Here is a 12,030-nt window from a genome sequence, read left to right as displayed (position 1 = left end):
ACTTAGTAAATTGCTTGTTAATCCTTGTAGTTGGTCCAGTGTCAATGGAAATACTGGTGTGGAAATTCATGTTATTGTTCAATTAACTAAGCATAATGTACCAGAAAGTTAGGCCCATTACATAGGCCTCCATTAACAATGTTTCAAAAAATGTTTGCTTTGGTGGTTTTTCCATGCCTTGCAAACATTTACTTAAAAGCATCTGTTGACTGTTATGTAATATTTGCTCTAAAATGTAGGTGCAAGGCAGCTGTAAACATTTTATCCTCCCTTCAGTGGATCATCAGCCTGACTCTTGCTGCTTTTACATTTTATGTGTATATATATATATACACATGTATATATGAAGTCTTTGGTTTTGTTTGTCTTGGAAGACACAGTAAATCAAGAAATTATCAATAAATTAAAAATATATTAAGAGATAGCATTTGAAAGGTTTTTGCTTTGAACTAAGAACTAATTTATGTGAAAGCCAAACCTTGGCTCTCCAATATCAAAACAAGAGAAAGCTTCAATGTAAAAACTTAATTGCTTACACTTTCTGACCATTTTGTATAGCTTATTAGGTTTTCCTGCAATCCCCCATACTAAAAGACAGCAAATAGTTTTATGTATTATCTCGAGTGACTTTGAAGCATTAGGGGGATTTCAGAAGCTTTTTGCAGTGCTTTGCATAGGGGAGTGAGGGAAGGTCTATTGAGGAAGTGTTTCTCCTTTGTCAAACAAGTTATTAAATATAGTATTTCAAGTCATGTTTCACCATCTTTGTTGGTTATTAGAGCTTGGAAGATCTTTAGTGTCTCAGGCTTTTATTGGTTGTGTAATATGACAGGCAGGACAAGAGATTATGTCAGTTATTGATTTTCCCTTGGATGGAACAGGATCATGACTGATTCTAGGCAGTGAGAGCTGCCTCTCCCACAGAAACCACTTACCTGTTCCAAAACTTCCGTGGTGTCTGTTTTTTAGATTGTGGATTTGTTGAGGTTTTTTAAACATCCTCTGTAAACATGACTCCTCTGGTATCTCTAAGGTGATGATGTAGGAGCTTCTGAAAAACTCAGAAAGAATGTAGGAGAAAATGAAAGCCTTTTCTCTTGCTGTTAGTCTTTTTTATGTCTAAGGTGCTTATCTTTCTCTATCCAAGCATAAGAATCAGCAGCAAAATCCTGAAAGTTAGTATCAAGACGTCTTCAGCATTTATACTAAAAGAGGCTACTTTACTGAAACATTGCAAAGACATACCTTCAAACACTAAATTTACAAAGTTTCTGGAGAGCCAAAGTGTGCCTGAGGGGTTCTGTCAGAAGACTTTGGCCTGAGCAGATGCATCGCTGTCCTGGTGCATAGATAATATGGATGGCTGGGTTTGAATTTATAAATAAAGCAAACATGCAAAAAGTTACTGCAATTATTGCAATGCCTCTGCACATCCTGTGTCAGAGGCAATTTTTCAGATACCACTGACTAACAGTGGTGCCATTAAAGAGGGACTGTAAAATGACCTATTTTATTACCTGGTTGACTCTCCTGAGGACATTAAATCTTGATGGAAACCTATGTACTGCAAAATATTTTTTTCTAATAGAACAATAGGTATTTAGACTTAACCTCATTATAATTGTTGCTTTTTTAACCAAGTACTAGAAGTAAGATGTCTGTTATTCAGTTGCCAACTGACTTGGTGTTTGCACTCATGTTTGAAGCTAACTGTTCTTGCTAAATTAGATTGGAAAACAGAGGAAGACCTCAGATTTTCTACATTTCTGCATACTAAACCCAGACATGTCTAAAAGAGTGGGTTTTTTATTGTTATATTGTCTTACTTATCTTTAAAAGCAAGATACTTTTGCAGTAAAAAATGTAGCAAAAGAACATTTTCTTTAGCAATAAGGTACAGAGTTGTTAGAGAGAGCTTTCTAAACAAGTATGGTCTTGGGGAAGTACTGGGAGAGAGAAAATTCATTCCATCCATTCATTTCTATGACAGTTGCCTTGCTGCGCATTCTGAAAAACAGTAAAGGTATACAACTTAGCAAGAAACAAACGTCCTCAAATATTTTCAGTTTAAAAATCTAGGAAATATTTTTTGTTGAAATATCCTGAAATTTTGAATTTGGAAGGGTTTCCCTTGAAATCAGGTATCACTAGTTAAAGTGAATAATTCGCTCAGTATATAGAAAAATATTGTAGTTATTGAGAAGCACTGCATAGAAACTTTTAACGTTAAGATTTTCTATATGGCTAATGCATTTGGTAGCAATAAACATATAGGATTTAAATGTGCTAAAAAATGTCTGAAACCAGACTATTATTAGCTAAAGTAAATGGGAGTAGTTAAAGTAAATGTGAGATTGTGTCAGGAAGATAAATCTTCTACGCCCATTTAATTGTCATGCCTTATTTATTGAATCTACTTAATGTTTCCATGTGACTTTCCTGACCACACATCATGAAGCCCTCTTAAGCCATTAAGCCCCTCTTCAGCAAAAAACAGTTAAGTAGTTCATATCTTTGTCTCCACAGCTTGTGCAGTTTAGCTTGAAGTGCATGGAAAGAGTATTAGAGAAGTGTGCAGTCCATATATAGAGCTGCTTTTGTCTTCTGACTCACACTGTTTCAGATGCACAGATAATAATTTGGTATGAGGTACGAAATCATCAGAATATTAGAGCCTGATAAAGAGCTTGAAGTTTTCCTCTGGTGATGTCAGAAGTTGATATCATCTGGCTTTTAGTATCCATTTAATCTCTTGTAGGAAAAGTTCTTTTCATGAACACACCTCAAATGAACATAATATTCTACACTACAGTTATTAGTACTAATATTGATAAATCTGATATGCTAATATATTGTCTGCTGTAATCTTTTAAACTCCTGCTGTGTGGCAGAATCTGTTTGCTCCTGGCTGTTGGCTCTGGAGAACTACTGTGCTTCCCTTTGGAATAGTTCAGGGAAATACTCCTGATTATCTGTTCCCAACCTTGTTCTGGTTTGTACAGCACGTCTCATTTCTGTCAGGCTGCGCAGCAAGAAGGGGGGGCTGCAGCTCCTGCAGGCGGAGGGACGTAGGACTGGTATCATGTAAGCAATGCCCAAGAATGGCAGTACTGAAAGATGACTCAGAGACTGAGCATCATCTTCATTGGGCCCTGGATTAACAGGCCTCTTGTAGGAAGGAAACAATTGTTTTTCAGTATTTTAAGAATATTGTTGCTTTAAAAATAAATCTAGAGCTCAATAGCATGGTTGATATATGGATGCTGGTTGCATTTTCCCTGACTGAAAAAATGTGTTGTGCAAAGTATTAGTTACAGCCAAGTTCTGCTTCAAAGTGAAATGTACAGCTTCAGTGACAGTTCTGTGAAGATCAGTAATTTGTGTATTCTTTCTATCCTTTGTACAGGCAACACTTAATGAAGCACACACATTAGTAAGATGTCCATCCTGCTGAGAAATGAACTGTGAAAAAATTTAAGCAAACATGTTCCAACTGTTCCTAGAAAGGATTGCACCAGTCACACATTTTGTTTCCACAAAACTTTCCCCACAATTTGCTGCTGCTCAGCATGTACTTCACTTAGCTTCCTACAATTAAAATTTGCAAACAAAAAAGCTTTCCAGTGCTAAGAGACTTATATGCTTTTCAGAGATTTGGAGCCACGTGTTTTGGGAATGGCTGGGTGCACCACGCCAATATAATATAAAGGCAACGTCAATCACCTTCTCTCACTTTTTAATAGCTCCCCTCCACGATTCTCATTCTCTATCACTAGAAACTTAAGATTAAAGGAACTTTACTATATTTCAAGTACAGTTTCATCTGTTAATATGGATCTCCTTCACAGCAATGGAGTGCTTATCATTCAGCACTTACAGAGGGACTACAGGGCTTACCAGGATTTCCTTAATTTTATGTCACATGTTGGTGATCCTCGGAATATATTTTCAATTTATTTTCCTCTTTGGTTTCAGCTCAACCAAGTGGTTGGTACTAAAATGATATGGGTGGCTGTCATTGGTGATTGGTTCAACCTCATATTTAAATGGTAAGAAGTAGGATTTGTTTTAAAATTTGGTATTTTTAATAATAGTTACTATATGTACCTCAAGTTTAGAAAACTTTCTGTGAATAATGTACTAGTAGATTTTCCCTGGTAATTATAAAATAGGAATTCACAATGAAGATATTTAAGATATGTTTGAAATAACATTGTAATAAGATGAGAAGAACCTGTAGAACTACTATAGAATAGCTTTGCAAATATAGCTCTTGATATTCCATGTAAGATTATTTATTATGCTTTGCTGAGGCCTTATTATGTAAAAATATTTTCATCTAATGTCTTTTTTTTTCTTATTTTTTTTTCTTTTTCTTTTTTTTTTTTTTCTTTTGGGGTCAGGATTTTATTTGGCCATCGCCCTTACTGGTGGGTGCAAGAAACAATGATTTATCCTAATCAGTCAAGCCCATGCCTTGAACAGTTTCCTATAACATGTGAAACTGGACCAGGTAAGAAATGTTGGAGATTTCCTTGGTACATTTGATAGGGATAGCTGCTTCAAGAGGGAGAGAATGTGACTTAGGAAGGTCTTATATGATACAGAAATCTCAGAGCTCACATATAAAATAGAACACAAAAACATGTAAAGGAAGAAATACAATAGGTATTTGCTGTGTGACAAGACTATTTCCTTCATTGCCTTTAAAAGATGCAAGGGAGGGGGACTTGCTTTAAAAATAACTACTATTAGATAGTAATACATTGTTTAATGTGTTCCAGAGCCCAGGGCTGTTGAGTTTGAGGGCTTGTTTGCTGTTGCAACAAATATTCAACCCCATAAACTAAATAGATGGTTCAGTGTAAATAACAGCAGTCTCAGCAATCGATTATATAATGTATCACAAGTGGAAATGAACCAGAACCAGACACTGCCACTGAATGTGTGTGTGAGAGTGTGTGTACAAATATATGTGGAAAAATTATTTTTGAAATGTACCTTTTCAATATATTTTCACTTTTTATGTCTCATTATCTTTTCTGTGGAAATCAAATGCAATACTGGTGAAGCTAAATGAACTTGTGCAACCCTAATATGCGCAATAAGATGAATTTGCACTGAGCTAACTAAATTTAGTTTAAGTTGTTGTGCAAGAAAATACTGACTGTGGAAATTATGTGCTTTGCAACTTGTCAATGCCACTGAAAGCTTTTAAGCAGTTTGCATAGCTGTATTTTGTTAATAGTACCCTGCATAACCTCCAATTGTAATTGTAAACAAGAATCTTAAGCCCTTGTATGAGGCAGGGTTTAATAATACCTGGTCTTTATGTAATCTGCAGTTTCTTTCAAGTTACTTCATTTGGGACTTAACACAAAGTATTGAAGTCCTTCAGATCTTATCGAAAGCCTTCAGAACTGAGCCCATTCAGTGCTGTGTAGACCTGAGCCCTGGCTCAGGAGACAGTCAGTGTGTTTCATTTTGATTCATTGAACTGGAAAGCGTTTCTTCTTGTTACTGTCTTTCTGAAAGGTCATTCCTATTTCTGTCTAGTGGGTACGACTGTCATGTTGATTCCTTCTTTGCACTTATAATGACTACGAGACTTACACTGGACCATTAAGACTGTCACTGACCTGTTTCTTGTTAGCAAGAGGAGGTGCAGTCAGTGCAGGTGTTGTGTGCACACAATCATTGTATGAGCTTACATGGTACTTCACACACTTTTAAAATAGTAATTTATATTAAAAGATTAGAGAAGCAGCCACAGACATGAGAAAAGCAGATCCAAATACTGCTAGGATAGCCTGAACCCCAAACTCCATGTCTCAGCAAAAGGGAAGTGAGGGGACTGTTCATATGACTACATGGCAAACAGTTTAGGACCTGAATTTGGTTTGTACTTCTGGAATTAACTGAACTAAAACTCGGCAGCCATTTGTTTTCTGGTATTTGTAAAACTTTAAGAATATAAACCTTAAGGTGGAATTTATGCTGTTTCAAGTAGGTAATTTGCAGATAAACTATGAAGTACTATTCCTAGATGACAACAAAGAGAGGCTTTTCCACAGCTAACATACAATGTTACTACAGTGTCGTTTGTTCCATTGTGAGGTTTAGGAGTGTACATCTGAGAGGAAATTAACAAAAGAGCTGGTAGAGTGACTCTAAATGTACTGCCAAGCAGAATAGCAAAAATTAATGCAGGGAGTCAGAAATCATTGTGCTTGTCCTGCCTAGACATTTCTGCTTTACTACTTCACTGAAATATTCTTTTACTGTACACACTACTAGATAGTGCTGGCTCATATCACATTCTTGAGCCTAAATTATTTCTTCTAATAGTGAAATAACTCTGTCCCTTCTCTTTTGTCTCCACAGAAAGCCAAGATGTAAAGGTCCCAGATTGACAGATTCCAATGATCTAATTTTTTCTTTCTTTCTGTATTTTGATTTGTTGAATGTAAATCTGGTGAATATGAGAAAGGAAGTGACAGAGTGATTTTAGGAATCACTTCCCTTGCATTATGCCAGCAAACCTTGTTTTATGGTGATTTTCACAGTTGTAGGAACTTCTCTGTGGTTTCATATTGCTTCCAGTAAAATTAAAATTTTACTTTTTAAATTAAAACAAATGACACATATATTATTATAACTTGGACTAAAAAGAAATCACTGTTGTTCTCTAGATGAAAGAGTGTTCCCTGTTATAGACTGCTGTAGGTAGACTGCTGTGTGCTGTACTTGTGGGTACAGCAATTAGAACATCATATCATGTGCCAGTTTCATTGACAATCTGCTTTTATTCTGGTTGATATTTTACAGCACCTTAATATTTATAAAATTTATCAAAGTAAAGCATAAAGACACATTTTTTCCATGCTTCCGATACATTTCTAAAATTATTACAAAGCTACTCAAAATGTTAATTACCTGCATTGCAATATTGATAATGGGACACAGCTCACAATTGTTAACACCATGGTAATTGCAGAAGCAATATAAGATAAAAAGCAGCTTAGAAGTGTTATCTAAAGTTATACTGGTACTTTAGTTTAGAATGTCACAAAGAGCTAAATTTCTGTTGCTCCTTTTAATTATGGGGAGGTTCATTCAAAACTTTTCTTATGTGTTCCTCATACATAATTTCTACATTCCATGCTACAGCTCTAAGACAGCCCTAGGTGCTTTTTAAAATTTTTAAATCCAAGTAATGGGAAAATAATATGTTTTCCTTTCAAGATTCCAACTTACACCAATATAAAATGAGTAAGCTATTACGTTTTTTATTTCAGACAAGTATTATGGATTCCCTGTAGGTGGACCTTCTGAAAAATTCATTTGCCAAAAATTAACTTTTGAGAAGCAGTTCACATTCTTTCAGCCTTTGTTAGCCATTTCCCTTCTAAATTATTAGGTGCCTGAGTAACTACTAGTAGACATTTTCTGTATGACAGATGTCACAGTCTTCATTCTTGAGTTGAATATTTCCTTTTTGTTTTTACTAGGAAGCCCATCTGGACATGCCATGGGATCATCTTGCGTCTGGTACGTAATGGTCACAGCAGCACTTAGCTACACAGTTAGATGGAAAGATAAATCAGCTGTTACTCTTCACAGGTCAGTGTCTTTCCATGATTCCAACTCATTATATTCAGATATTTCTTTAAATACATGCTATGCTTTTAATGGACTTAATTTAAATAAATATTCACAGTTTAGTCTATTTTGTGAAAAAGCCAACAACCCTTTATTATAATCTACTTCAGCTGAAGAAAAAGTATATTAAGAGGATTTCTCTTTTTGTATAGTCTGGTATTTATTTACAGACATTGCATACAATTACAGACATTCAATTTACAGACATTGCATACAATATCTCTGAATCAGTCCTAAATCTTCAGTGCTGGAAATTTTTAATTCTATAATTGTCACTATGTGTTGGATTTTTTTGGTTAGTACATAAATTTACTGCTTTGGTAGTCATCCTTCGCCCATTCTAAAGCAAGTGCACGTAATGTTGACAAAATTCACTGTAATGTGTTGCTTAGCTCTGTGGAAAAGTCCTGTAATTGCTTTGGTGGCTGTTCTTTCTAAGGCTGCAAGGTTGTTTTCATACTGTGTGAATTTTGTCGTGAAATAATTGAGTTTTGCAAATAGCTATGACTGCACGATGAGAGCTATGTTTAAGGTATTAGTCCTAATTTAATCTGCCATTGATGACTTTCATCACTTAAACGGCAGAGGTGTCTTGGACCTGAAACTTCTGAGATCTGTTAATGTAACCTCACCTGATAATGTTTTAGTACTGACTTCTAGTTTTTAATCATCTAATTCTAAACTACTCTACTTAGTCAACCTCTGCTGGTAAAAGCATGAGCCTTACATGATGGGCCTTGGGGTAAATAAGTAGATGAAATATCTTGTCTTAATTTTTAAGCATCTTCCTTTTCCCTCTTAGATTAACATGGTCATTCCTCTGGAGTATTTTTTGGATTATCCAGATCAGTGTGTGCATCTCAAGAGTATTCATAGCAACACATTTCCCTCATCAAGTTGTTCTTGGAGTATTTGCTGGTAATGCTGCTATTTTTTCTTTCCTATTTAGCCTATATGCAATTTTATTTTTTAAATATGAGAGAAGACAAGAGATTTTTGATAGTTGGACTTGTCTTGAAGCCCCAGTGGTGCTCTCCACTCTCTGGAAAGTCTCGGATTTGATAATAGTCCAAAGGTATAATTTGTGACGTAGAATGTACCTACTGCCTATGTAATTCACAGTGAAGGGAGTGAGCCCTTGTCCACCTGCCAGTTGATGCTGACTGTATTGTGTCCACACTGCCTCAGACTAGCTCTGACTGCTTTGAACTGGCTGCATCTGATCTTTAACTGTGCTGCCTGTGTGGAAGAGATCAGAGAGGAAGTTGCTCCTACATGGCTCTGACCTTTCCTCACAGGAGGAAGTTATTTGGGTCACTTCAAATGGTGTCCAGTTGCAAAATAGCATGTGTGCAATGTGGACAAACACAGAGACCTGGGACAAAATGGAAAAAAATTGTAAATAGCAGGACAAACTCCCTGAGTGATTTAAGACGCTAAAGTACATTTTTCAGAGTTACTTAAGCATATTATAAATTGGTATTCATGGAGTCCAAACTGTAAGCAGTATCTCTGGTATCTATCTGATTTTAAGGAGGGTGACCAGTGTATTTAGCAGGGGCTTCCTGCTCATGTTCTCTTTCATGGATGCAGTGCACCTGGGCAGTGCTGGTTAACAGCTTTCCCTCTTCACAACCAGGATAAAATGAGTACAAGAGAAGATAAGTGTGTTCTGTGTCTTTTCCTACAACACTCAAAGCCTGTGTGGGAACTGGTGTTGAATTCTGCATTGCTGGAGCCAGTCTTTGAGTGAGGGACTCTTTTGGAAAAGGAATGTTCCAGTTTACATCTAATATTTGATAGGTTGTCATCTGGGAGATGCAGTCAGGCCTTAAGGTATGCCTCATATCAAAAGCATGTAGTGTTTGGTATTTTTTTTTTCCAAAGTGGCAGTTTTGAGTGGGAGGAAAGATTTTGTAATGTACTGCAAAAGTGGTAAATTGTGTGTGTATATGTGTATGTATAAATATATATATATATATAGATATAGACACACACGTAGATATTTATTACATAGATATATTCTTCTGTCTTTAAAAGTCAAATTCTGTAGGGACACGGTAGAAAATACTTCTTCAAAGCACAAGTGTGTTGTTCCCTGTAACATTGAATTTCTAATCCACAGGAATTCTTGTGGCAGAAGCATTTGAGCATACCCCTGCTATTCAGACAGCAAGCTTGAGAATGTACATCAAGACAAACTTGTTTCTTTTCATCTTTGCCCTTGGCTTTTATCTATCCCTCAAGCTTCTTGATATTGACTTGCTATGGTCTGTTCCAAAGGCCAAGAAGTGGTGTGCCAACCCAGACTGGATAAACATTGACACAACTCCATTTGCTGGACTGGTGAGGAATTTAGGTGCACTCTTTGGTTTAGGTCTTGGAATTAATTCTGAAATGTTCATCACAAGCTGCAAAGGTATAAATAGCTGCAAGATAAGTTTCCGCATATTGTGTATAGCTGCTTCTTTAGCTACCCTGCAGCTGTATAATTTTGTTAAGATACCTACTCATACTGAGTATTTGTTCTACATTCTCTCTTTTTGTAAGAGCGCAGCTATGCCTCTGACTGTAGTTGCCTTGGTTCCGTACTGTGTCCACTCATTAATGAGGACAACTGAAAAGAAACTGAATTAGGTAAAGTTTCAAAATGGTTAGCAATGTGGGGATGGATGTGAACTGTTTGAGAGCCCTCTGCAAAGGCAGTTTTGCTAATTCATTTAAACCAAGGGGATGCCACTGCATCTTTGAGGTATTCCTGGTAAGTAACCAGTACATCCAAAATCAGTACACTCAAACAGCTGAGAAATATTAGTTGCTGATTTTATTCCTAGAAATATTGGAAGCACACTGCAGTATGGTTAGAAATGGCCCAATACTCTGGGTCATAATGAAATTTTAAAGTATAACCAACCATCTTTATTTAGCCATATGGTGGTGTTTTAGTTCTGTCCATTTCTAGCTAGATAATGCTTCAAGCATGAGTTGTACATAGTGATACTCAATATTTTTTTTTTAATAAATAGATACTGTGCGTTATACTGCTACATAATGGTGTGACATTATCACTCCACCTACTGTACAGCTGTACCTAGGCACTGTGAAAAAGGCCAGCATAGTTATAAACACGGCTTTAATTTATTGAGCTTCCTGAGCAAACCAGCTTCTGATTAAGTCAGATGAGAAAAAAAGAAGTTTATTGCCATTGGACTCTGTAGAATATATTTTTGCATTACTGTGTGGTTTTTGTCATTTTTACTTTTTGAAAGTGGTCATATGAATTATGAATGATACAGATCACACCTTCAATAGGGAAAATGCTTAAATATGGTGTAAAAAATCTTTGGTTTTTGTACATCTACACAGAGCAACAAATGAAAAAAGTTGTCAATAATGAAATTATCTCAGTAGATGACCTCAAGGATGTTGTTCATGCTCCTGTATTGCAAAGGTAATTCCCTGCTAATTCTCTCAGATCCACAGTCACAAGCCTGAATCATTGTTAGTAGTTGTGTAAACATGAAAATATGGTTGCAGACTGTCACTTCAAGTTTCTATTCTTTAACTAAGCACACAAGTAACTAATATGTTGAATATATGTTTGCTATATAAAATGGATTTTCTAAAGGGATACTTTCCACTTTATTCATTATTTGGCATCTATTATTGTATATTCCCTTTCAGTGCACAATCTTTAAGCAGTATTTTGCTGATACCATCCCATAAAACTCGCTCGCTCGCTCTCTCTCTCTCTCTCTCTCTTTATATATATATATATATATATATATATATATATATATATAAGCTATATATATATATAGTCTTAGTATGCCTGGCTATGAGTAATGAGGGGTGCATATATATGATCTGAAAGCAATAAGGCTTAGAAGATGTAAACATGATATTGCTTCTAGACGTCCAATTAGGTAGGAGGTAATTGAAAGAATCTTATTTAATTGGGTAAACAAGGTGAATAGTTTGGTGTTGGCCTGTGGGAATTAACAAGATGCAAATTACAGAAGCAAATCTGAAACAGGCATCCTTAATTAAGAGCCTAGTAAGACTACCATGACTTAAGAAAATTAGTCATCTACTTTTAAGTCTGAGGAATATTCTGCTTTGTGCATCTCCTGAATTCTTCTCTAATGGTTCTCTGAACTTTTTCCCACAGCAGCTGACCTGAAACCACTCTTTTCTATAATTGTGACTCCTTAAGCAAAATCACTAAGTTCATGGGTCTAGACACAAACAATGAAGAACAAAGACAGCTATGACAAAGATTTCAGCTGTGTTCAAGATACTGTGTGCTTTGTTATTCCCTACTAGTGAGATGACCTACAGAGGCATTGCAGAGCAGTAGCAGGTTGA

General features: G+C 36.0%; 1 protein-coding gene across 6 annotated transcripts in view; it reads left to right on the top strand.

Annotated features, from left to right (window-relative positions):
* G6PC2 (glucose-6-phosphatase catalytic subunit 2) overlaps window positions 1-12,030 on the top strand; it is a 38,938-nt gene that overhangs the window by 3,026 nt on the left and 23,882 nt on the right. For 3 of the 6 annotated variants that reach the window (XR_008437857.1, XR_008437858.1, XM_053982221.1), the window contains exons 1-5: window positions 3,832-4,049; window positions 4,404-4,513; window positions 7,512-7,623; window positions 8,465-8,580; window positions 9,788-10,008. Coding sequence is in view for 4 of the 6 variants with exons in the window: in XM_053982221.1 (XP_053838196.1) it covers window positions 3,832-4,049; window positions 4,404-4,513; window positions 7,512-7,623; window positions 8,465-8,580; window positions 9,788-10,008 (777 nt within the window). In the remaining 2 variants the exon portion in view is untranslated. Of the gene's footprint in view, window positions 1-3,831; window positions 4,050-4,403; window positions 4,514-7,511; window positions 7,624-8,464; window positions 8,581-9,787; window positions 11,294-12,030 lie in introns of those variants that run through there. The other 3 variants (XM_053982219.1, XM_053982218.1, XM_053982217.1) reach the window with 2 other exon arrangements.

Source organism: Vidua macroura, chromosome 7, assembly GCF_024509145.1.
Source record: "Vidua macroura isolate BioBank_ID:100142 chromosome 7, ASM2450914v1, whole genome shotgun sequence".
Classification (NCBI taxonomy): domain Eukaryota; kingdom Metazoa; phylum Chordata; class Aves; order Passeriformes; family Viduidae; genus Vidua; species Vidua macroura.
This window is presented reverse-complemented; position numbering and strand designations above follow the sequence as displayed.